Source organism: Crocuta crocuta, unplaced genomic scaffold (assembly GCF_008692635.1).
Source record: "Crocuta crocuta isolate KB4526 unplaced genomic scaffold, BGI_CrCroc_1.0 scaffold149, whole genome shotgun sequence".
In the NCBI taxonomy this organism is placed as follows: Eukaryota; Metazoa; Chordata; class Mammalia; order Carnivora; family Hyaenidae; genus Crocuta; species Crocuta crocuta.
This window is the reverse complement of record NW_027551561.1, coordinates 426,758-449,147: the sequence shown is the minus strand read 5'-3', so window position 1 is coordinate 449,147 and position 22,390 is coordinate 426,758. Positions and strand designations below refer to the sequence as shown.

Below are 22,390 nucleotides of genomic sequence, written 5' to 3'. Positions count from 1 at the left end.
ACACAGACTCTGGAACAGGCTCCAGGCTCCGAGCTGGCAGTCAGCACAGAGCCCGACGCGGGGCTCGAACCCACAAACCGTGAGATCATGACCTAAGCGAAAGTCGGACGCTTAACCGACTAAGCCACCCAGGCGCCCCTACTATAGATAATTTTAGTACAGTTATTCCCTAAATTAAAGATACCATTAGCACTTTATGGCAGGGCAAACTAGAATGTACTTAGAGTCAATTAATCTAGAAGAGAATTAGTTACATAGACATTCATCACTCATTTGTTTATTCATTGAGTATTTTTAAAGCAGAGAATTATTTATATGGGCATTCATTTGTTTACTTGTTTTTAAAACATTATGTGCCGATCCGGTGATAAACACAGGTGAGTAAAACACAATTCCTTTCCCTAATGTCATAATACTCTAAGAGAGGAGCCAGACACATTCACTCATTCATTACGAAAGTACTCATTGGCACTTACTATGCACCACGTATAGTTAATGAAAAAAAACCAACACTGAACAAAACAGACAAGATATCTACCCTCATAAATTTTGCCTTTGAATGGAAGATTCAGAAAATAAATACATAATTGAATGTTGGGAATTGATATATCCTATGCATTTTTAAAAAAAACAGAGTAAAAGGATAAAGAAAGACAGGGATTATTATTTTAAATAGGTTGATGAGTGAGGATTGAGGGAAAGCCGAGTGTAAAGGCCCTGAGATGGGAATGTGTTTGACATTTTAAAAAATCNAGGGTGGGGTCATATCAAAGAACAATTGATGGGACTTTGTTTCCAACTACAATTACCTTCTTCCTCCTCTTCCTACCCAAAATATTAATGCCTCCCATTGAGAGCTACTACCATAATGAACAACTGTTACTAAGGTAACTATGCATATCATTCTTTTATACGAGGAAACATAAGGTTGAAAGCCACTATGACATATGCTTTATTAGTCAGATTTCTAGCAAAAAACAAAACAAAACAAAAAAAAACAAACTTTCTATTGTAAAGACTTCTTACAGGTATATGCACAGAACAGACACAGGGTACTTAAGCCCTCAAAGACTGACAATAAGAAGCTACTGTCACTCCTAGGCTGAAAGGACAAAGGGAGGAAATAAAATTACCACACCTGTGAAAGCTGGCCTCATTGAGGGGTCATATAATTTTAGGGACAGCTACCGACTATGACACAACATTTAAACAGGGAGAAAATGGGAAACCCCAATCTTACTCTCCACCCTCTGATTTCCTGCCAGTGAACCCAACTGGCTGACCCCTAACAGGAGTTAGCCCAGGGACTCAGGATGCTGTACTGTGGAGGACAATTCAGCCTTCCAAAACACAGAGAAGAGTGAAGGGTAAAATATCTACTGAATGAGGGGACAAGGGAAGGAAGGTAGTGAACACCCAGCACATAGAATATATAAAAGATATTTACAAAGAACAATTAGAGCAAAGAGTGGTGATAGGAGGAAGTAAGGCTGAAGTACAGATATAGGGGAAAATATAAACCAAAGCAGAGTCATATTAGAGTGCATATCATATGCAGAGAATTGTGAAGGGTCTGAAATGACTAGTGTACTGGAGACTTAGTAGATTATGGAATACGAAGCTGGAAAGGTACAATAAATTCTAACTTGCAGTCCAAATCTATCCTGTTATTTTTGTAAACTTTTAATGGAACACAGAGAAGCCTATTCATTTATGTACTGTCTATGGCTGCTTACAAGCTATAAAGACAGAGTTGAGTGGTATAGCTAAGAGACCCTATGACCCATAAAGTAAAAAATATTTAGTATCTGACCATTTACAGAAGAACTTTGAGAATTTCTAGAAGTAATGGATAAACTCTTCACCACAACAATCAATAAACAGTGAAATTCAGAACCTGGTAGGATATTCTAAATAAAGGAACTATGAAGAGGAGCAGCCATTCACAACCTCTAAGAAAATATTTTGGAAACAAACATTCATCCACTCCAATGGAACTAGGTATTTGTGTTAAACAAGTAATGCATGCCATAGGATTGATTTTAAATGCTCCTATCTCTGTAAACTTCTAAATATTTACCTCATTTTAAACATAAATGCAAAAATGTAAATAATTCATATTTAAAAGTTTACCTTGAGAGTGCTTTCTTCTGGAATATCATCCAACATTTTCTTCTTAAATTGGTTTTGTTGAAAATTAGGCTTAAATGCCTGTAATGCACTGTTTTTGTCTAGACCTCTCATTGTGGAGTCAGGTGTTTTTGTTGAATGTGTTTGTCTGAGTACTTCAGTTTCTCTTTGGTGAGATGAGTTAGGAGGTTCCGATATTCTCAACTGTTTCTGTTGTTGAGCTCCCCAACTCCTTGGACAAGAATTTATTCCATCATTTGCCACTAAGTTTGTCTTTCTGCATTGAGGCTTAAAATCATTTCTATCCCAAGTTTTCCAGCTAGTATTTTTTTTGTCATCTCTGTAGCTGTAATAATTTAAAGTTAATATTAGTTTTTATGTCTACATACTTTTCCTTTTAATAGTGGAAAATTGTGGTTTATAAAATATTCTCTAACTACTGACTAGTTGGAAATTCCAAATACATTATCATAACAACCCTACAATAAATTATACCTCTCTTTTTAGGTGAGGAAACTGAGGGACAAAATAACTTGCCTGAAGTTATACAGCAATTTACTGTCAATCTGGAACCCAGAGAATCCTACTCTCCCAATACGGACTCCAGCACTATAAAGTGTATTTTTAAACCATATAAGCCTTCATATGACAGTGGTTGTCTCTGAGTATAAGATTTTAAGGACATTTGGTTGTTTCTTTATACATTTATTTTTAAGTTTTCTACAAAGTAAAATTTTAACAAGTTAAACTATGGCTTATAGGTGTTTTAAATCACAAGGAGAATAAATATGGGCAGTGCAGGTAACTATTTGATTAGAGATTTTGTAGTTTTACTATATAGCTTAAAAGCCCAACTTATGAATCTGTTGCAGCATTTTATTACATCAATCTAACTGAGTTGGATTAATTTAATCTATGAGGAGATAAGAACTGATGAGAACATGATGTTAATGAGGCCTCTAATTAATTCAAAATCAATTATAATCAAACCTATAATTTCTGAGCATACTAGTTAAGAGTTCCACAGGGAGAAACTAGTCCAGGTCACAAATTCTTATTTCTGAATAAGTTTTCTGAAAATATCACCAGTATCACAAGGGGGCAAATAATACAACTAACTCATCCCTCATTAGAGAAAATAATCCAAGAAAAGGTCCCGGTTCCCTAGCGACCAGGCACAAGTCCAGACTGTATGGGGCCTGGAGCTTGTATAATGTGGGCAGCCTTCCTTCTCAAGTAAATTAGGTCCAAAATTAGGTATGAAAATAATGAGAAAAGAAATCACAAATAATTACAAAATTTAGAAGGTGACTGATACTGTAAACATCACAAAACCCATAAAAAAACGTTACTGGCATTTCTATTAATTAACTGCCTAATACACCTTTCTAAAACTTTTCCCACATCTATCACCTCCTCATATGACAGCAATTTTTACTTCCAATAGAGAGAACAGAAATGATTTTGTCTTTCCATGACTATGGAATTACTTTTATTACTCAGTTTAGAAAAGTTTCTTTCAGCTTCCCAACTCCTTACTGGTAAACAACACATCTGCAACTTGCTCCAATGTTTTTGTCTAGGAGGTGCTCCTGGCCTGGGGACAAGCCCTGAAGAACTACAGTCCTTTCATCTTCCTGGGTGAGCCCACACACTTAGTATTAAGTATAAAAATTTCTTGAATGTAATTTTGTCTAAGCAAGGACAAAGAGATGAAGGAGGAGGGAAGGGAGGGGAGGAGGAGAGGGGAAGGAGAAGGAGAGAAATCTTAAGTAAACTCACCTCCAACTACTCTTGCTTCTTTCAGTATTTGATTGAATAGACTTGGACACAGAATCTTGACTTCTCAGGGGATGACAAACTGAATGTGGCATTTGCCTTTAAAGGAATCATGTCTTATAAATATTAATAGCTTGTTTCCAAACTGAGAAATGTAAAATGTACACAGAAGAATGACAACACTCAGTTTCAGACATACACAGTCACTAGTGTATATTTCTCCACATACCCTGTGTTCACTGTTTTCATTAAAGGAGGCAACTCTGGATTCACTGCTTCCCAGGCCCAATCTCAAAAGATATAAGTAAACAGATAAAAGTAAGATAGCTAACATTTTTAAAAAATAATTATTTCATACTTATTTAATTGGTGGGAAACTAAAAGCTTGAAGCAACGGACTTGAAGATATGGATGTGGTCTTCAACAGCATTTGTTGTGGAATCTGTCACAGCCTGTCTTATTAATTTTTACAGATGTCTTTCTTCCTCACTGTATTTTAAACAAGGATAATAGTTTAATCTGTATCTTTTCCACAATCAATCCTAGTATATATACTACCTCGTATTTTGTAACATGAATTCAGTGTAATCAATGTTTCTTAAACTTTCTTGATCCCAACCCACAGCAAAATAAAATGCATCATAGCCCAGGGATACCTGGGTGGTTCAGTAGGTTAAGCGCCAGACTCTTGATTTCAGTTCAGGTCATGACCTCATGGTTCATGAGTTTTAGCCCTGCATCAGACTCCACACTGACAGTATGGAGCCTGCTTGGGATTCTCTCTCCCCCTCTCTGCCCCTTCCATGCTTGTGTGCTCTCTTTCTCTCAAAAGAAATAAATAACTTTAAATAAAACGACATCATAGCCCAGAACATATATATATATATATATATATGGGTACCTGGGTGGTTCAGTCAGTTAAGCATCTGCCTTCGGCTCAGGTCATGATCTCACAGTTGGTGGGTTCAAACTCCACATAGGGCTCTGTGCTGACAGCTCAGAGCTTGGAGCCTGCTTTGGATTCAGTGTCTCCCTCTCTCTCTCTCTCTCTGCCCCTCCCCCTCTCATGCTCTGTCTCTCCAAAATAAACATTAAAAAAAAGAACACACACACACATATATACACACACACACAGTATGCATGTGTGTGCATGAGAGAAAGGAGAGAGCACATAACAAAATTGCACCATCAATTTGTATCCTTACTATGTGTGATGCACTCTGATATTTTCTAATCTACTCTATTCTCTTCTAGTTCCTTCTTTAAATATTAACTTTTTTCCCAACTGGGCTAATGGATCAAGACACAATTTTTTTTAAATTTTTTTTAATGTTTTTTTATTTATTTCTAGGAGAGAGAGAGAGAGACAGCATGAGCAGGGGAGGGTCAGAGAGGGAGTCACAGACTCTGAAACAGGCTCCAGGCTCTGAGCAGAGAGAGAGAGGCAGCGTGAGCAGGGGAGGATCAGAGAGGGAGTCATAGACTCTGAAACAGGCCCCAGGCTCTGAGCTGGCAGTCAGCACAGAGCCTGATGTGGGGCTCAAACCCACGAACTGCGAGATCATGACCTAAGCGAAAGTCAGACGCTTAACCAACTAAGCCACCCAGGCGCCCCAAGACACAATTTTTTTAAATGTTTGTTTGAGAGAGAGAGAGAGAGAGAGAGCGAGAGAGAGAGAGAGAGAGAGAGAGAGATACAGAGCATGAGTGGGGGAGGGGCAGAGTCAGAGGGAGACACAGAATCCCAAGCAGGCTCCAAGCTCTGAGCTGTCAGCACAGAGCCCTATGTGGAGCTTGAACCCATTAACTGTGAGATCATGACCTGAGCCAAAGGCAGACGCTTAACCGACTGAGTCATCAGGTGCCCCTCAAGAGACAAATTTGAAAAACACTGGTCTAGTCCTATCTCTTACCCAGTATAAGAATTTTATTATATCTCTGATAGATAGTAATCCTGGTCAGAGTTTGGACAATTCAGTACTTCAGGAGGATGAACATTTCCCTATGGAGTAGCTCCAACTGCTGTTATTTTTCAAGGCCAACATTCATGCTATTTATAAAAATATTTTAAACATCAGAGAAATTTTTCAGATGGCAGAGGATGACCACATAAATGCCCACTTATGCATATCCATGTGAATTTTTATCTTTTATCCATAAAAATGAGAATACAAAATTCCTACTTTGAATTCCTCAAATATGGAAGAAAAGAAAATATAGATTTAGAAGTAGACTAAAGTCTATGGTAGCACATTGGATGAAATTAGCAAATATATATTTTTATATTTATATATGAATATAAATATGTAAAGAGATTTTAAAATCCCAGTTGCAAAAGAACCTATCAAAGATTTTTAAAGTATCCTCAAAAATATATAAATGTATATAACCAGCATATACCAAGTATATTTCAGAATGTCTGCCTGTCCATGCCTTCTTCTGAAGAGAAATAAAAAGTCAGCAAACATTAAGACTTCTCTGCACCCACCACACAGTTAACTGTTCCAGAGATGAGAGGCCTAATCATAAAGCTAAACCAGAATTTTAGTGACCTCACTGAAAAAGATGTGTTGAACCAAAGGCTCTCTATCTCTAGAATTGAATCAAAAGATACAGAAGGCAGTCAACAGTGGTTTCTGAGAACCAGAACTAAAAAGGTTATGTTAACTCCCCGCAAGGGCAATTTAGTTCATGGGCTAGTTGAAGCTATAAGGAAGCCTACTGGATGAGAGAAATGAAGCAACAGATGAAGAAAGGCAAAAATGCTATGAGAAGAGAAAAAAACAAGCAGTAGAAATTTTAGGCTTCTACCCTTCCACCCCCATTTTTCCTGTGTTCACATGCACACTTATTCCTATTCCTGAGGCAACTTGAGTTTCTCCACATGCCTAAGTCACCATATCCATGTATCTTGAAAAAGAAAAAAACAAATCTTTATAATGTGGGTTACAACTTCATTAGAACAAAGGCTCCAGATCTAAGATACTCCATTTAAATGCTAAGCCACTCTTGTAGACCAGGAAACTCAAACTACTGTACTGGAATGTTCAGAAAGAGCCAAGTAATCCCTATATTTGGATGGTGAAAAGAATAAAAAATAAACTTTCTATTTCCATTATAATAATATAAAAATGGTAATTTTCTATAATCTTAAGTCTTATTTTCTGAAAATGTTCACCTTATTTTCTTACCTGTTGGTAGAGGAGGGAAATCATAACTGTCAGAAGCAGTACTGATACTTGGATCATTTGTAAGTGGATTAGAAGTTAGTGGCTGTCTATTCCTCTTTTTCTGATTGAACAATGGTACAGGCAAACAGCCTAAATTAAATACATCAATATATTAGTATGTAATAGGCAAAGAGTCGGTCTAGTTATAGAGTAACTGTATAATATACAACTTGAATTTGTCTACTTTTATATGTTGATTTTATATTTATTATAGATATATTTCTACATCTTTGGATTGATTTTTACATTCGTTTTAAGATTCCGAACAGCCTCATTTGTCTCTACAAAAACTCCTTTCTTGTTCTACATTAAAACTGACTTAATTCCTCTTGTTTGGAAGTAATTCCCATCTCCGCCCTCACCCTCAACCCTTTCCAAATCCACTTTTTGTTTTCCTTATTTCCCTTCTGTGCTTGCTTATTACCATGTCAACTGGAGGGGACCCTTCAAGTACAAGAGAGGTGAGGGAAAACCAAACCTTGACCCATGCTTTCCAAAACCCTAACCACTCTTTAGACTATAATAGCACACTCTTTAGGGCCACGGTTCTCATTTGATTAAGATTTACATGGACTTGTGCTTAACATGCCAGTTCCTAGACCCCATTCTCAGAGATTTTATTTAAGCAGATTTAGTACGGAATCCAAAACTCCACAATTTTAGCAAGCACTCCAGGTGTCTGTAATGCATTATTTTCTGCGGGTCACTTTTAAAATGCCTTAAAGTGATAATATCCAGTCCCCATGAGAATACATAAATATTACCTCCAGGCTCTCCAGATGGGAACCCTAGGATCTCAAGTCAAGCCAAGTGTCAGAATTTATAAACACTAAAACTAGAAGGGATCTCAGACCAAAAAAAGGGATTCAAAAAGCTGGCATGGTACCACAATGGAAGAACCTAGACAGGACCTAAGGTTCCCAAATCTCAATTCAGGTATCTTGCCACTAGACCGTACTCTAGCTTGTCCATCAACATGTACTAAGGGAGAATATAGTCTCTGTGACAACTATCTGATGAAATGCTGGGAAAATTATGAGAGCTCTGAAATCAGACTGCCTTGGTTTGAATCACAACTTCAAGATATAAACTTGGGCAATTTCCTTAAACTCATTGTACTAATACGACATACATAGAGAGACAGGATAATACAACGATTAAGAGCACAGATGCTACAGCCAAGATTTCTAGGTTCAAATGCTGGTTCTGCCACTTCATAAGTTACTTATTTAACCTCTCTGTGCCTTAGTTTCTCATCTGGAAAACAGGAATGATAACAATGCCCAGCCCAGTGTAAAAATTAAATAAATACATTATAATTAATGGCTAGAATAAAGTACATTCACCATAAATAATAGCTATTACTATCTTCACTATGCATTATCACCATTTCTGTGGTTCTCTTCATTTTTACCATCTGTCCTTGTACTAACTAATAAACTGAGAAAGAAGAAATGGTAGGGGAAGTTGTTAGGGAGACAGAAATGCTTCTGGAAATATTTTATATAAGAAAGTCACAAATACAAACAGAAATAAGCCTATTTCTTTGTTTTCAGTTTAAAAGTGCAGAACAACTCAAATGCATAAGGTTTGTAGAAAGAACACTAGAGTAAATCCAGGAAAGTTTGGTTTTACTCCCACTTCTGCCACTGTTTTGCCTTGAATAAGTTATCTTATTTCCTTGCACCTAAAAGAGGTTAGACTGCATGTTCAGCCTTTTCTAAAGTTCCTTCCAAAATGTTCCATCTATAAACTATACAAGACTTACATGGTATATAAAACTAAAGAAAATTTAACGATAAAAGTTGTTCAATACCTGCTGTACTTCGAGTTGAATTTTCATTTAGGTTTCTCTTCATTTCCTTCAATATCAAAGTCTGCAACTTCTTCTTTAGCACTCCAAATTTACAAATGAAGTTGCCTGACTAAACCTTCAAAGAAATTTGCAATTCACATTTTATCAACAAAAAAATCAAATTCTCAGCCTAGTAATTACTGAAATTTTTATTTAACCCCATGACTTCAAAATAAGGTTAACACTTTACAGAATCTTTTGTTTCCCAAATAAGAATTTACAACATAATCCATTTTCCCAACTCTGTTCAAAATTGATTGGGACTGGGGCGCCTGGGTGGCTTAGTCGGTTAAGCGTCCGACTTTCGCTTAGGTCATGATCTCGGGATTCGTGGGTTCGAGCCCCGCGTCGGGCTCTGTGCTGACTGCCAGCCCAGAGCCTGGAGCCTGTTTCAGACTCTGTGACTCCCTCTCTCTCTGACCCTCCCCTGCTCATGCTCTCTCTCTCTCCTAGAAATAAATAAAACATTAAAAAAAAAAAAAGACTTGCTTTAAAAAAAAAATTGATTGGGACTAAGGTTGCTATAACCTTGCCGCCTAAACATACAGGGGTTTTCTTTCACACAGTCCACATAACATATTTCAGAACCAAGGACCCACAATGACGACTCTGAACCAGATTTATAAAGAGGAAAGTGGCTACAACACTGGCAAGCCAATATCCTTCAAGACCAGGGAGAAACCTACACAACTGAACTAACCATGTGAGAAAACGCTCCATCTCACTTTAAAACATTGAGCAGACCACTTGCTTTGGCCATTAACTGGAGATCCCTATTATAGAATACCAAAGACTGGGGCGCCTGGGTGGCTTAGATAGTTAAGTGTCCGACTTTCGCTTAGGTCATGATCTTGCGGTTCGTGGGTTCGAGCGCCGCGTTGGGCTCTGTGCTGACTGTCAGCTCAGAGCCTGGAGCCTGTTTCAGTCTGTGACTCCCTCTCTCTCTGACCCTCCCCTGCTCACGCTGTCTCTCTCTCTCTCCCCTAGAAATAAATAAAACATTTTTTAAAAAATTAAAAAAAAAAAAAAAAAGAATACCAAAGACTAAGGCCTCAACATCCAGACTAACGGTGATGGTAAATTTCTAGCCAGTTTCTATATAATTTCAACAAGTGAAACAAGTTTTTTCTTCAACAAAATTTGTTGCAATTTTTCCCTAATATATTATACATATAAGGAAATATATATTTCAGTCCCAATTTGATGCAACAAACACCTATTACAGGAAAATACAAACCTAAATAAGGTAATCTCTGCTCGTAAATTCATTATCAAAGAGGAAACAACTAAGTAACAATGTAAATCATACTGAGGTAAACACTAATTTCCAACTATCACGTAAAGAAACAAAAATGGGGAAACAAGGGCAGGGACTGCCTCTGCTTTGTTTCTAAATCTTGGGCTTGAAGCCGGAATATAGCAGGCCCTTTAGAAAATATTCTTGATGTCATTCTAGCAAGCAAAACAAAGGTTATGCGACTTCTTCTCAGCACCGAAATACCAACGCAACTCACATCCTGAACCTAGAGGAGGGCTTACAAGTGCGATTACATTTCTGGGCACCATACAAACAAAATCAAAAAAATGAGACATCTTCCCCCACACAAGATGGTCGGGGACCCTGAGTTGCCCCCACCCCAGCTTCTAACTGGACTCTAACGGCAGTAATGTGGTTGGCGGGGTTGACGTGCAAAAAGTTTGTTCAAACAACACACACACACACACACACAGAGCCCCTAAAGGCCACTGCCTCAAATGGAGGCAAGGAGGGCCTGTTTGGGCCACTCCTGGGCAGTCCAGTCAGGTCTACATTCTCTTCCAACCACCTCTACTGACCCAGGGACTGAGACAGTTTGGTAACTAGAGAAAACACACCCTTTCCCTTCTTGGCCCTCTGGCCAACACATTAACTTTAACCCTCGGGCTCCTAATCATCCAATAACCGTCACCCGTCACCCGTTTGCTCCGCCGCCGCCGCAGTGGTCGTCGTCGCCAGCACAGTCCAGTCAGCTGCTGCTGACTTCCCGGCCTCTGAAGAAGCGCGAGAAGTTGAGCTTTGCGCAGGCGCACTTCCACCCGCGCTAGCAACTGCGCAGGCGCACGAGCCACCTGCCTCTGGGGCGCGGGCGCTATGGCGTCTTCTCTTCAGTGGACACTGAGAAAAAGACGTTAACCCACCTGTCCTTCCTGTTCGCAACTGTGAGGTACGAGGCGCAGGGACGGCTCTAGGGACGAGTCCGTTCTATTCACCGCTGAGACGTACCCGCAACTGGTGGCCCAACACCCCGCTTTACCCTTCCCCCCAACGCCCTCACAGTTTTTAGGTTCTAAAACCCAAGACGTTTATAAGACGTTGGAGGTTCGCCTAGAAAAGAATGACAGCAAGGCCTCAGGCCTCAAAACCAGGTCATCGGGTTTGCTTGACCTTGCTTGGTGTAGGCTGGGAATTAAACTCACCTGGCTGCTGGCGGGAGCGCTGCAGCTCTAGCGCGAGCTCAGTGGAGAGAACCCGCATTCAAGGCCCAGGAGAGGAAATGGAACGCTGCAATGACCTGGAGCTCTGGCCCTCGGGCGCTGGGCTGCCACTTCCTGGCCCCCTGATCTTGGGCGAGTTATTTACCCCCTCTAAGCATACATTTCCCTTTTCAGTAAAACAGGAATAACCATTTACTCAATCACTCTAAAAGTATTAAGAGAAAAATGAACAGTCCTGGAACACAGTAAATGCTCAATAAATGTTAGCCCATAATTAGTAACTGGCTACCATTTACTGAGTACTTACTATCGGGCAGGAATAGTAATTCTAACTATCTGAAGTCAAAGGCCATGTTTTGTTGTTACTATATCTTCTATTTGAAACCTGGGATAGGTGAACAGAAATGTGCAGAGGGTCTACAGATGGAGGGAAGGTTGTTAGTACAGGCCTAGGACTATGAGACAGTGAAACAGAGTAGTACAATTGACCTTTGAACAAGTACACTTTTCAACTGTGCAAGTCCACTTACAGCTGGATATTTTAGAGTACAGTACTGTACATGTATTTTCTCTCCATGATTTTCTTAGTAACATTGTCTTTTCTGGAGCTTACTTTATTGTAAAGATACGATATATAACACATATATAAAATATATGTTAATTGACTATCGGTAAGGCTTCTAGTTAAGAGTAGTCTATTAGTAATTTAAGCTTTAGGGAGTAAAAAGTTATACAGGGATTTTCAGCTGCTAGGGGGGTCAGCGCCCCTCACCCTTGCATTGTTCCAGGGTAATCTCTAGTTTCTTATAAGATTAGGTCGAAAAAAGGAGAATGAGTATGAATGCCAAACTAAGGAATATGTTTGAAGTAACTGTGTCTTCATTTAATTTGGAAAAGAGAAGACTTCATATAAAATGTCTGAAAAGACTTGTTAGTCGTCATGGTTTCAAAGAGGAGGCTTTTGTTTTTTATTTTGTTGTTATTATTATTACTACCACTATTAGAGGGAGAGTGCAAGAAGTGGAGAGGGGCCCAGGGAGAGAAAGAGAATCCTAAGCAGGCTCCAGCTTAGCGCAGAGCGGGACATGGGGCTCCATCCCATGACCTGAGCTGAAATCAAGAGTCGAACACTCAACCAACTGAGGCACCCAGGTGCCTCTTCAAAGAGGAGACTTCTTTCAAAAAGTCAGGCAGAGAAAGACAGCATATGTTTTCACTCATATGTGAAACAGGAGAAACTTAACAGAGGACCATAGAGGAGGGGAAGGGGGAAAAGATAGTTAAGGAGAGGGAGGGAGGCAAACCATAAGAGACTCTGAAACTGAGAACAAACTGAGGGTTGATGGCGCTGGGAGAGAGGGGAAAGTGGGTGATGGATGTGGAGGAGGAAAGCACTGTTGGGATGAACACTGGGTGTTATATGAAAACCAACTTGACAATAAACTATATATTTTTAAAAAAAATAAAATATTTAAGTGTAAAGTAAAAAAAAAAAAAGAAGAAGAAGAAGAAGTAGATATGAACATGGACCAATATCATTTGCAAACAGTAGCTAAAAATTAAGGGCCATTCAAAATAAACATTGATACAAATTAATGACCAAAAAAATGAATAAAAGCTTTAGGGAAGCAGATTTTAACCTCATATACATACATACACACATACATAACACTCACCCATGCGCCCCCAGAATGGATTTCTCATTTAAAGAAAATATTTTAAACCCACTATGAACAACATGCTGTGGCAAATCTGTCAGAACTGCAGACATGAACAATGTGGAATCTTTACTAGTTTGTATAAAGTTATCTATTTTATCCCTGTCTTGTTTTGGTTACATTTATTTATTTCCATCTGGAAACTTGGTCAGGATGGGTGACAGCAAGAATGGGGAAAGGAAAATTTTAAATAGAGTCATTTGATTACATTGTTAGACCTCCCTTTCCAAAGGAGAATCACCGAGGGCAAAGCCCACAAGACACAAAAGGAGTTGGTTATTTAGGTTTATTTTAGTCTGGCTGGAGGGCCCCTCCCGAGCACCCGAAGAGTCCTCCAAAGAGCACCCCGCGGATCCATAGCTCAGGGTTTATATAGGGAGAGGGGTGAAGCCGGTGTACAGAAGCGAGAATTTTGCGGTTAGAGGTGGGGGTTGCTTAACAGTCGCTTGAAGAACATGTTTGACCATTCTAATCACAATGTTCACTAAAGATTTACATCTCAAGGACTTGCTGCAGCCTGGAGGAGCTAGGTTGCTCAACCCCTGACCTTTTACCCAAATAGAGTTTGAGATCAAACAATGGTTGGTATTTCCTCGTTTGCAAGCCCCTCACCTTTTGGCCCAAGGGAGTGTTTACACTCCCCACTGATTTTAGATATCTTCAGTTAATCTTATACCGGAGTTTCAATGTCTATGGGCTGGTAGGTTCGTTGGCTTAGCATTAAGAGTTTTTGGGACCCTATTCTCGATCTAGTGTAAGCCATGAGTCTATTAATGACATAAGGTTCTATAGCCAGGGCAAGTAAAATGATGATTAAGGGCCCGATTAGAGCAGATATTAGAGACATTAACCAGGGGGACCAACTGAATAAGGATAGAAACCAACCATAGTTTGCTTCTCTTTGGTCATATTTAGTTAACAGATGTTGGTTTACTGTAGCCAGAGTATCCTGTATTCTTCCTGATTTATTGGCATAATAACAACATTGTTCTCCCAGTGCCACGCATAATCCTCCGTCTCTCATGAAGAGTTAGTCTAGACCCTGCCGGTTTTGGAGCACCATCTCAGCCAGGGAGTTGACTTGGCCTTCTACGTGGGCAACAGACTGGGTCAGAAGTCCCAGGTCTTGGGCCACCTGCTGGCTTAAAGATTTGAAATTGACATCTTGTATTCCTAAAGCTGAGGCGCCCAAGGCAGCTGATCCGGCAATTCCTATCACAGTTAAGACTGGGACTAGGATAGGTGTTCTCTTTGAAGAAGGAACACATTTTGTGAGAGAATAAGAACAATTATAAATGACAAAATCTCAGATGGACATTGTTAAAGATTTGATGAAAGTTCAGTATGATGCAATTGACAAATTCAGTTATTTTTGTGACATATAATATTTTAAGTAATCAGAATATTACATGATAACCCTATACCAAAACATTAAAACTTTAGGATTTGCATATATATTTGGGCAATTATAGCATTTACCCATGCAATACAATCTAAGGTTTACTGTTGTACACAGTGCTTTTACAAGTAACTTAGCATCTCAAATAAAAGGGCCTAATTGGTCAAAAGACCTTTTTTTACTATTCAAATCCTGGGAAGCTTGTTAAAACCTTAGGAAGTTATAAAGCGCATCCTAAATAGGATTACAGATCATTACAAATCTTAAAACTTTTTCTATTCAACCAAAGTGGCAATAAAAGATCCTAAAAGTGAATGTATAACATAATATAGTAGTTAGAAAAACCTAGCTCCCTCAACATTGAGTTTTAACTATGCAGTCAAAGACCTGATAAAGATGAAACCTAAAGCATTGGTTTTCTTGGCAGAAAAAGGAGAAAACCTTTGTTTACATTGTCTTATCAAGAGCAGATTTACAATCCAAAAAAACTTTGTCTTTTGACCAGAGAGAAAAGCAGAGTTTTAACCATATACCAGTGTACTTTTCAAATTCCATTCATCTCAACCTTAGTCTATCCTGAGCACACATAGAATTCCTTTTCAAAAATTTCCCTTCTCGGACCTTCTACACCTTTCCTTTGCCTTTAAACTTTGTCCCAAAACCATTTCTCTCTAAACAACCAGTCTTATTTAGGACAAAATTACTTTCTTTTACCCTCAACAAAAATGTATTTCCATTTCTTACATCTTTTTTTATGTATCTCTCAGTTTCCTATATACAGGATTCCTTTCCTTATTTTCCATCAATCTTAAGTACACTTAGCAGAATTTTAACTCTTAGGAAACCTTAGTCTCCAATTGAGGACTTAATAACCAATTGAGAGGTGTTTACACTAGGACTTTTTTTTTATGGTAAATTCAGGAACCAATTAAGCATAAACCATCTTTTTCAAAGGGTCCAAATCGTCTTACTTTTTCTGCCAACATTTCAAACCTTTGTTTCGGGGTTCTAATGAATCCGAGTTGAATCTACGAATAAAGACCAGATCCCCAACTTTATGAGGATGAGTTAGAGGATTAACAGTTCCCACTCATTGCTTACAGATCTCCTTATGGAGCTGAGCCTGGATCAGCTGTAGGGCTTGTAAGGAAAGGGGAAGTTTTTGATTTGTCCATTCCTCCTGAAGCGCTACAAGAGCCTGGGGAGCAATAGGGCACCCGCTCGAATATTATATCATATGGAGTGGGCCCAAGTCATGTAAGAGCACATCTAGTTCCGAGGAGGGCGAAAGGCAGGAGATCAATCCAATTCATTCCAGTCTCCAGGCATAATTTTGTTAAAGTCTCCTTGAAAGTTCTATTTGTCCTTTCTGTTTGCCCTGAACTTTAGGAACGGTAGGCACAGTGTAATTTCCATTCTATTCCTAAGGTTTTACTAATCAATTTAGATATCTTAGCCATAAAGGCTGGGCCATTGTCAGACCCCAGAAATAAGGGCAAGTCAAATCGGGGAATTATTTCTTGTAAAAGCTTCTTTACGGTTACTTCTGTTTCTTCCCCTTTCATGGGGAATACCTCAACCCAACTAGAAAAAGTATCTATAAGTACTGACAAGTATTTGTATCCATAACTTCCCTTTTTTATTTCTGTGAAGTCTAGTTCGCAGTGTTCTCCGGGATTTGTCCCTCGGTAGCGAACTCCAGGTGGCCCAGTAATTTTTGTGGCGTTTGTTTCAGCACAAATCAGGCACCGTTCCACCAAGTCGGAAAGACTGGGAGTTATCCCAGGAATATATAAATGGGGGATACCATTTGAGATACCTTCTTTTTTTTTTTTTTTAATTTTTTTTTTATTTATTTCTAGGAGAGAGAGAGAGACAGCGTGAGCAGGGGAGGGTCAGAGAGAGAGGGAGTCACAGACTGAAACAGGCTCCAGGCTCTGAGCTGGCAGTCAGCACAGAGCCCGACGCGGGGCTCGAACCCACGAACTGCGAGATCATGACCTAAGCGAAAGTCGGACGCTTAACCGACTAAGCCACCCAGGCGCCCCTGAGATATCTTCTTTTCACCCAGGTGGGTAGCTTCATGAAGTTGAGTTAATAGGGTCCTCCCTAGAGTCCTTGGAATGATTAGGCACCCATCTGGGTGTTGCCACCAACCATCGGGTGTCTTTCCCAACCTTTATGGGAGTATTCGGCTTCTTCCTCGGGGGAATAGAACACCTTATCTGGTAGTGTCCGATGTTCCCCACTGGTTTTTGGGCAATTGCCTTTGCTTCTCTCTCTGTGGCTTGATTTCCTACGACCTCGGGGGAATTACCTCTTCAATGCCCCTGCCTTTTGGGCCGAGTTCCCCTGGGGTAAGGGTTGGGCCCATATTACCTGCAACTGGTGATTTACCATGGCAGCTCCGACATTTCGTCGCCCTTGAGGAATGAAACTGCTCTCATAGGTGAAGAAAGTTTCAGTTGCATCTGGGAGTGCCTGATCAGTCAACTCAGGCTGTCCATTCTTATAAGTCTCTAGGATCTCAAGACAGTCATGAATTGGTGGGCCCTCATTAGATTGTGGCAGGAGAGTAGCAGGATTGAGTCCTGATACCCGTTGGAACTTGAGCCTCGGTTGGTCCAACAATTGGCCCTGGTATTGAAGTAGTCTGGCATTCGAGAGCCATCTGTCGGGGAAGCTGTGAAGCAGGGGTTCCATCGCATGAGGCATGATAACCATTAGACTTTGGCCATAGGTAAGTTTACTGGCCTCTTTTACAAGGGTGGCAGTTGCAGCAGCAGTTCGCAGGCAGACAGGCCACCCTTGTGCCACAGGATCCAAGTGTTTGGATAAATAGGCAATGGGTCTCTTCCATGGCCCAAGAGTTTGGGTGATGACTCCCTTGGCCACCCTGTCTTTTTCAGCCACATATAAGAAGAAGGGTTTTGAGATATCTGGCAAAGCCAGAGCTGGGGCCGAAATTAATGCTTGCTTTAGCTTATCGAATGCTCCCTGTTGGGCCTCAGTCCAGATCAAGGGGGTGGATCCCCCTGCAGTAGCCTCATGCAATGGTTTTACCATTCAGCAAACCCAAGAATCCAGATACGACAATCGCCCACAGTTCCAAGGAACTCTCTGACTTGCTTTTTAGTGGTGGGTGGAGGTATCTGTAGAATCGCTTGAACCCAGGAGGCAGAAAGAGACCTCTTACCTTCTGGTAGAGTGTACCCCAGAAAGGTGACACGATCCTGGCAGATTTAGGCCTTTTTCCATGAGACTCGGTAGCCCAAATCCTGTAATGTCTGTAGAATTCCCTCAGTTGCCTCCTGGCATGTAACCTGGTCTGGTCTGGCAATTAAGTAGATCAACATACTGTAAAATAGTGGCCTTTGGAAAGTGGCCTCTTAGCGGCAGCAGGTCCTTACTCGGGGCTTCCCTGAACAGGGTAGGGGAATTTTTAAATCCTTGAGGCAGTTGAGTCCATGTCAACTGCCCAGTGGTCCCAGTATTTGGATCTGTCTATTCAAAAGCAAATATCGGTTGACTGATAGGAGCCAGGGGAATACTGAAGAAAGCGTCCTTGAGGTCTAGTACAGAGTAAACAACGTGATCTGGGGGAATGAGACTCAAGAGCGTTTTCATTTTTGTCATTGGTCCTAAGGGCCTTTTGAGGACCAAGTGTGCCGTTCCCGTGTCAACCAAGAAATTAACATCGGTTTTCTCCACTCTTAAAGTGACCATAGGCTCTTGGGGATTTAGTGGCCGTGAGTCCAGGCCCCGTCAGTCCTCTTCTGCTAAGGGGAGAATTTGGGCCTCCTTTTCTCTTCGGAGCACAGGGCACTCCCGCTTGTAATGTCCCTTCTCTCTGCAGTAAGTGCACTGATCTTTTCCGAGAGAGGGTCTTCTAAAAGGCCCTCTTACTTTTCCCTCTGAGGATGTTATGATTCCTTGGTCCAATAGGGCTGCAATGGTCGCTTTCCCTACCCTTTTGGCTAATTTCTCCTTTGGGGGGGGGTCTCAATTATGGAAGACTCTCATGGCCACACTCATAAGCTTGTCTCTCCTGGCTACACTCATAGGATTTGTCTCTATCAAATCCTTCTAACCTTTGTAACTTCTAACAAATATCTGGGGCCGACTGGGCAACAAAAGCTAAGTTAATTGTCTTTCAATTTTCAGGGCATCCGGGTCCATGGGAGTATAGGTCCGGTATGCCTCTAAAAGTCACTCCAAAAGGTGGCAGGGGATTCCTCAGGTCCCTGTAGGACCTTGCTTACCTTCAACAAATTGGTAGGCTTACGAGTGGCTCCCCTGAGCCGGCCAGAAGATACTGGTGGTAATTGGTGAGTGATCTCCTACCTGCTGATGAACTGTAGCTCCAATTTGGGCACACCGGGGGCACTTCCTCTTCCAGGCGGGCTCATTGGGCTGCCTGGAGGGCTGTCCCATCTGTGCCTAAGATGCAGCAGATATGGTTGAAGATGTCCTCACGTTCTTCAAAAGTAAAAAGGAGCTGTAAGAGTTGTTGACAATCGTCCTGGGTAGGTAAATGAGTGTGAAAACCAGATTCTGGCAGATAAATGAGGGCTTGCGGCTTCTCAGAGAAGGGAGGGTTTTGATGCTTCCAGTTGCATCGAAGCTGGGCGGGGAGGTAGAGAAACCATGGGTGAAGGGGAGGACGAATCTGGGGGAGGCGAGGGAGCCAAGGAGGTGGCAGATAGGGGATAAGGAGGGGCTGGTTGGAGAGATCAAGTAGATCTTCCACTGGAGGGGGGAAAAACCTAGGTTTTACCTCAGGTTTGTAGGAGCCATGGGATTCTTCGCTGTTATTAAAACCTTGCAGCCAGTTTTAAGAGAACAATGTCGCAGCCAAGCGGGTGGCTGTTCACATGCTTGTGCTCAGATACCGATGTATGGAGACTGGTCCGGGTGTCCTGGGTTACCTGTAACTACTCGCCAAATTAATGGCTCGACATAAGGAGGGATCAAAGGAACCCTCTGGAGGCCATCCAATTCCAAAAACTGGCCATTCCATTCACAGAGGGTTAGCAGTTTACCCTTTGAGAATTTAACGCCATATTCGTTTACCCTTTCAGACGTATGTATATATGGCTTTGAAGTTAACCAAAAAACATTCTAGTGGCATGTTGATTTTAGACTCTGGACTGCCCATTTTGATCGAAGGAACAATGTCAAACACAGCACCAGAAAGCAGACGAAAACGAAACGTTGAGACAAAGACATGACAAACCCAAGTTACATCACCATAGACCAAAGTCCCGGGTACGAGTTTCACCAAGTTTTACCAAGCTATACCAAAGTCCTGGGCACAAATTTAGACTAAAGTCCCAGGCACAAGCACCAAAGTCCCGGACCAGCGTCTTGGTGGGGATGGTTGGTGAGGTTCCAGGCTCGTCAGCCTCCTCTAATCCAACCCTTCCAAAACTGGTCGCGACCAGTCCGGCAAAAACTTACCTCCGGAGGTGATGGGGGAAAAAAAAAACCTGGAGCAATCTCCAAGGCCGCAGCCTGGCGCCAAGGCCCAACGAAAGGCTTTCCTGTCCTCGGGATCTCGCTGGGGCCTCCAAAATGTTAGACCTCCCTTTCCAAAGGAGAATCACCGAAGACAAAGCCCAGAGGACACAAAGGAGTTGGTTATTTAGGTTTATTTTAGTCCGGCCGGACATCCCCTCCCGAGCACCCGAAGAGTCCTCCGAAGAGCTCCCCTCCGATCCATAGCTCAGGGTTTATATAGGGAGAGGGGCGAAGCCGGTGTACAGAAGCGAGAATTTTGCGGTTAGAGGTGGGAGTTGCTTAACAGTCGCTTGAAGAACATGTTTGACCATTCTAATCACAATGTTCACTAAAGATTTACATCTCAGGGACTTGCTGCAGCCAGGAGGAGCTAGGTTGCTCAACCCCTGACCTTTTACCCGAAATGAGTTTGAGATCAAACAGTGGTTGGTATTTCCTCATTTGCAAGCCCCTCACCTTTTGGCCCAAGGGAGTTTTTACAACATGACTGCTGGGCAGCCACATTATGTATGAGATACCTCATATGTAATATTGGATAGAAGATCTTCTGTATCCTTCAATCATACTATTTTGGAAACAACAACTTAAATGTGTCTTCCACAAAATTTCTTGCATGGGTTTACTGGGCAGCCACGACTATAAAACTTTATTCTTCCTTGGTTTTAGACTACATTATTTTATTAATAAATAAACTATCACTATCCCTAGAAAACATTTATAGTGCTGGAAATTGTTAGGCTTATTCTTTTAAATACTTAAAAACATTAAATATTCAACATAATAGGGAGAGAGTAATGAGGGAGCATTGGGCAAGCTGAGGGCAAAGTACAGGCTAATGGCAATCCCCAACCACCCCCCACCCCAGTGGAATATTTGTAATATTCCTTGGACACTCCTGGCTACCCAAGAACAAAGGAAAGCGGTTTAAGTGTTTGCTATGGTGATGTGGAAACTAAGGCAAATGAAAAGTTAAATTCCCTTACTGCTTAACCCTTTGACTAGTGGTTGAAACCTGCAGAATGACCTCCCACTAGGAGCTCAGCTGCCTCAATGATGACACTTTGCTGGGGGCAAAAGGTAATCTTGGCTTAACGTTATCCCAACCTTGAGGACCCTGTGAGTCTACTTCCTTTATCTCAACTCCCCCAAGATATATGCTGGCAATCATACTCCAAACTTATGGCTCCTGGATAGAATCTGAAGAGTCTCGTGACTGAGGTTTTACTAAACGGTAACAAATGGTATTTCCCTAACAACAGCTAGCCCCTCAACGTCCTGGAACCGTTGCTTCCAAAATTCCTTAGAGACTTACTCTCTATCCCTGACCTCCTCCCAACCGGAAGGTAAATAATGAGTTACCTGTCACTACCCCAATGCAACTCTTTCTGCCCACGGGTCCTGTCCCCGTGCTTTAATAAAATCATGTTTTGGCACCAAAGGCGTCTTCAAGAATTCTTCCTTGGCCGTTGGCTCTGGACCCCTCCCCACCACCCCAAAACTTCATCAGTAGTGATAAGTAGAAAGGGTTCTACTTTATACACCATCAGTTCTCTGAACTCTCCAAAAAGAAGTAGACTAACGAAAATTTGTAGTTTTTGTAGGGCTCAAAAATTTAGTGTGCTTTGGGAAACAGGGAGTTAAAAATCTTTCGGAAGTTAACTTGGTATAAGAGTATGAAAAGCCTCTGTTGCTCTAGTTCTAAGGAAATGCTCTCTTTTTTTTTCTAATAAAGCTTTCCACAGAAGACAAACTCTACACAATAAACAAGGTAAGTATAGGACAGAATTACTGCAATTCACTAGCTTGCAAAAAAGTTATTCATTTGACATGTAAGGGAAACTTTATTTATGAATGTTAAATGTGCTTCAAAGTGCTGATCTGTTAAAATCCCATAAAACAAGCCTCGAAATGCAAGTCATTTGTGCCAGCTACGAGTAAATAACCAAAGCAGCATTTCCAGAGAGACTAGGGCAAAGGACAGAACTAACCACAAATCAGCAGAAAAGAAACAAAACTGAATCAAGTGTTAATAATTCACCATAGTTACAGTTTTTTAGACTAAAATAAACAATACAACCATCATTTGTTTACATTTACTTTTGTTTTGAGCATCTCACATTAAAGTGTTCAGTGCACATTGATGGGGGTAGAAAATCAAAGGCTGTATACATGGGCTTTTTCTCAGAACAGTAATTTTAATGTGTAAATTTGGATTTTATTATTTTGTCTTCTCTATCTCTGCATTATAATCTCCTAAAGGAAGAACATAGGGATCCGTTTATTA

At 40.9% G+C, this 22,390-nt stretch overlaps 1 protein-coding gene across 5 annotated transcripts in view; it reads right to left on the bottom strand.

The window, feature by feature from the left end:
* The window catches only part of SPATA22 (spermatogenesis associated 22), a 25,829-nt gene extending 5,745 nt beyond the window's left edge, over positions 1 to 20,084 (bottom strand). The window contains exons 1-6 of one of the 5 annotated variants that reach the window (XM_077749807.1): positions 20,047 to 20,084; positions 8,956 to 9,070; positions 7,101 to 7,229; positions 4,139 to 4,199; positions 3,913 to 4,008; positions 2,134 to 2,476 (exon numbers count right to left, since the gene is read on the bottom strand). In XM_077749807.1, the coding sequence (XP_077605933.1) occupies positions 2,134 to 2,476; positions 3,913 to 4,008; positions 4,139 to 4,199; positions 7,101 to 7,229; positions 8,956 to 8,998 (672 nt within the window). In that variant the 5' untranslated portion in view covers positions 8,999 to 9,070; positions 20,047 to 20,084. Of the gene's footprint in view, positions 1 to 2,133; positions 2,477 to 3,912; positions 4,009 to 4,138; positions 4,200 to 7,100; positions 7,230 to 8,955; positions 9,071 to 10,869; positions 11,035 to 11,451; positions 11,496 to 20,046 lie in introns of those variants that run through there. The other 4 variants (XM_077749806.1, XM_077749802.1, XM_077749805.1 and 1 more) reach the window with 4 other exon arrangements.
* Positions 20,085 to 22,390: the final 2,306 nt, after the last annotated feature.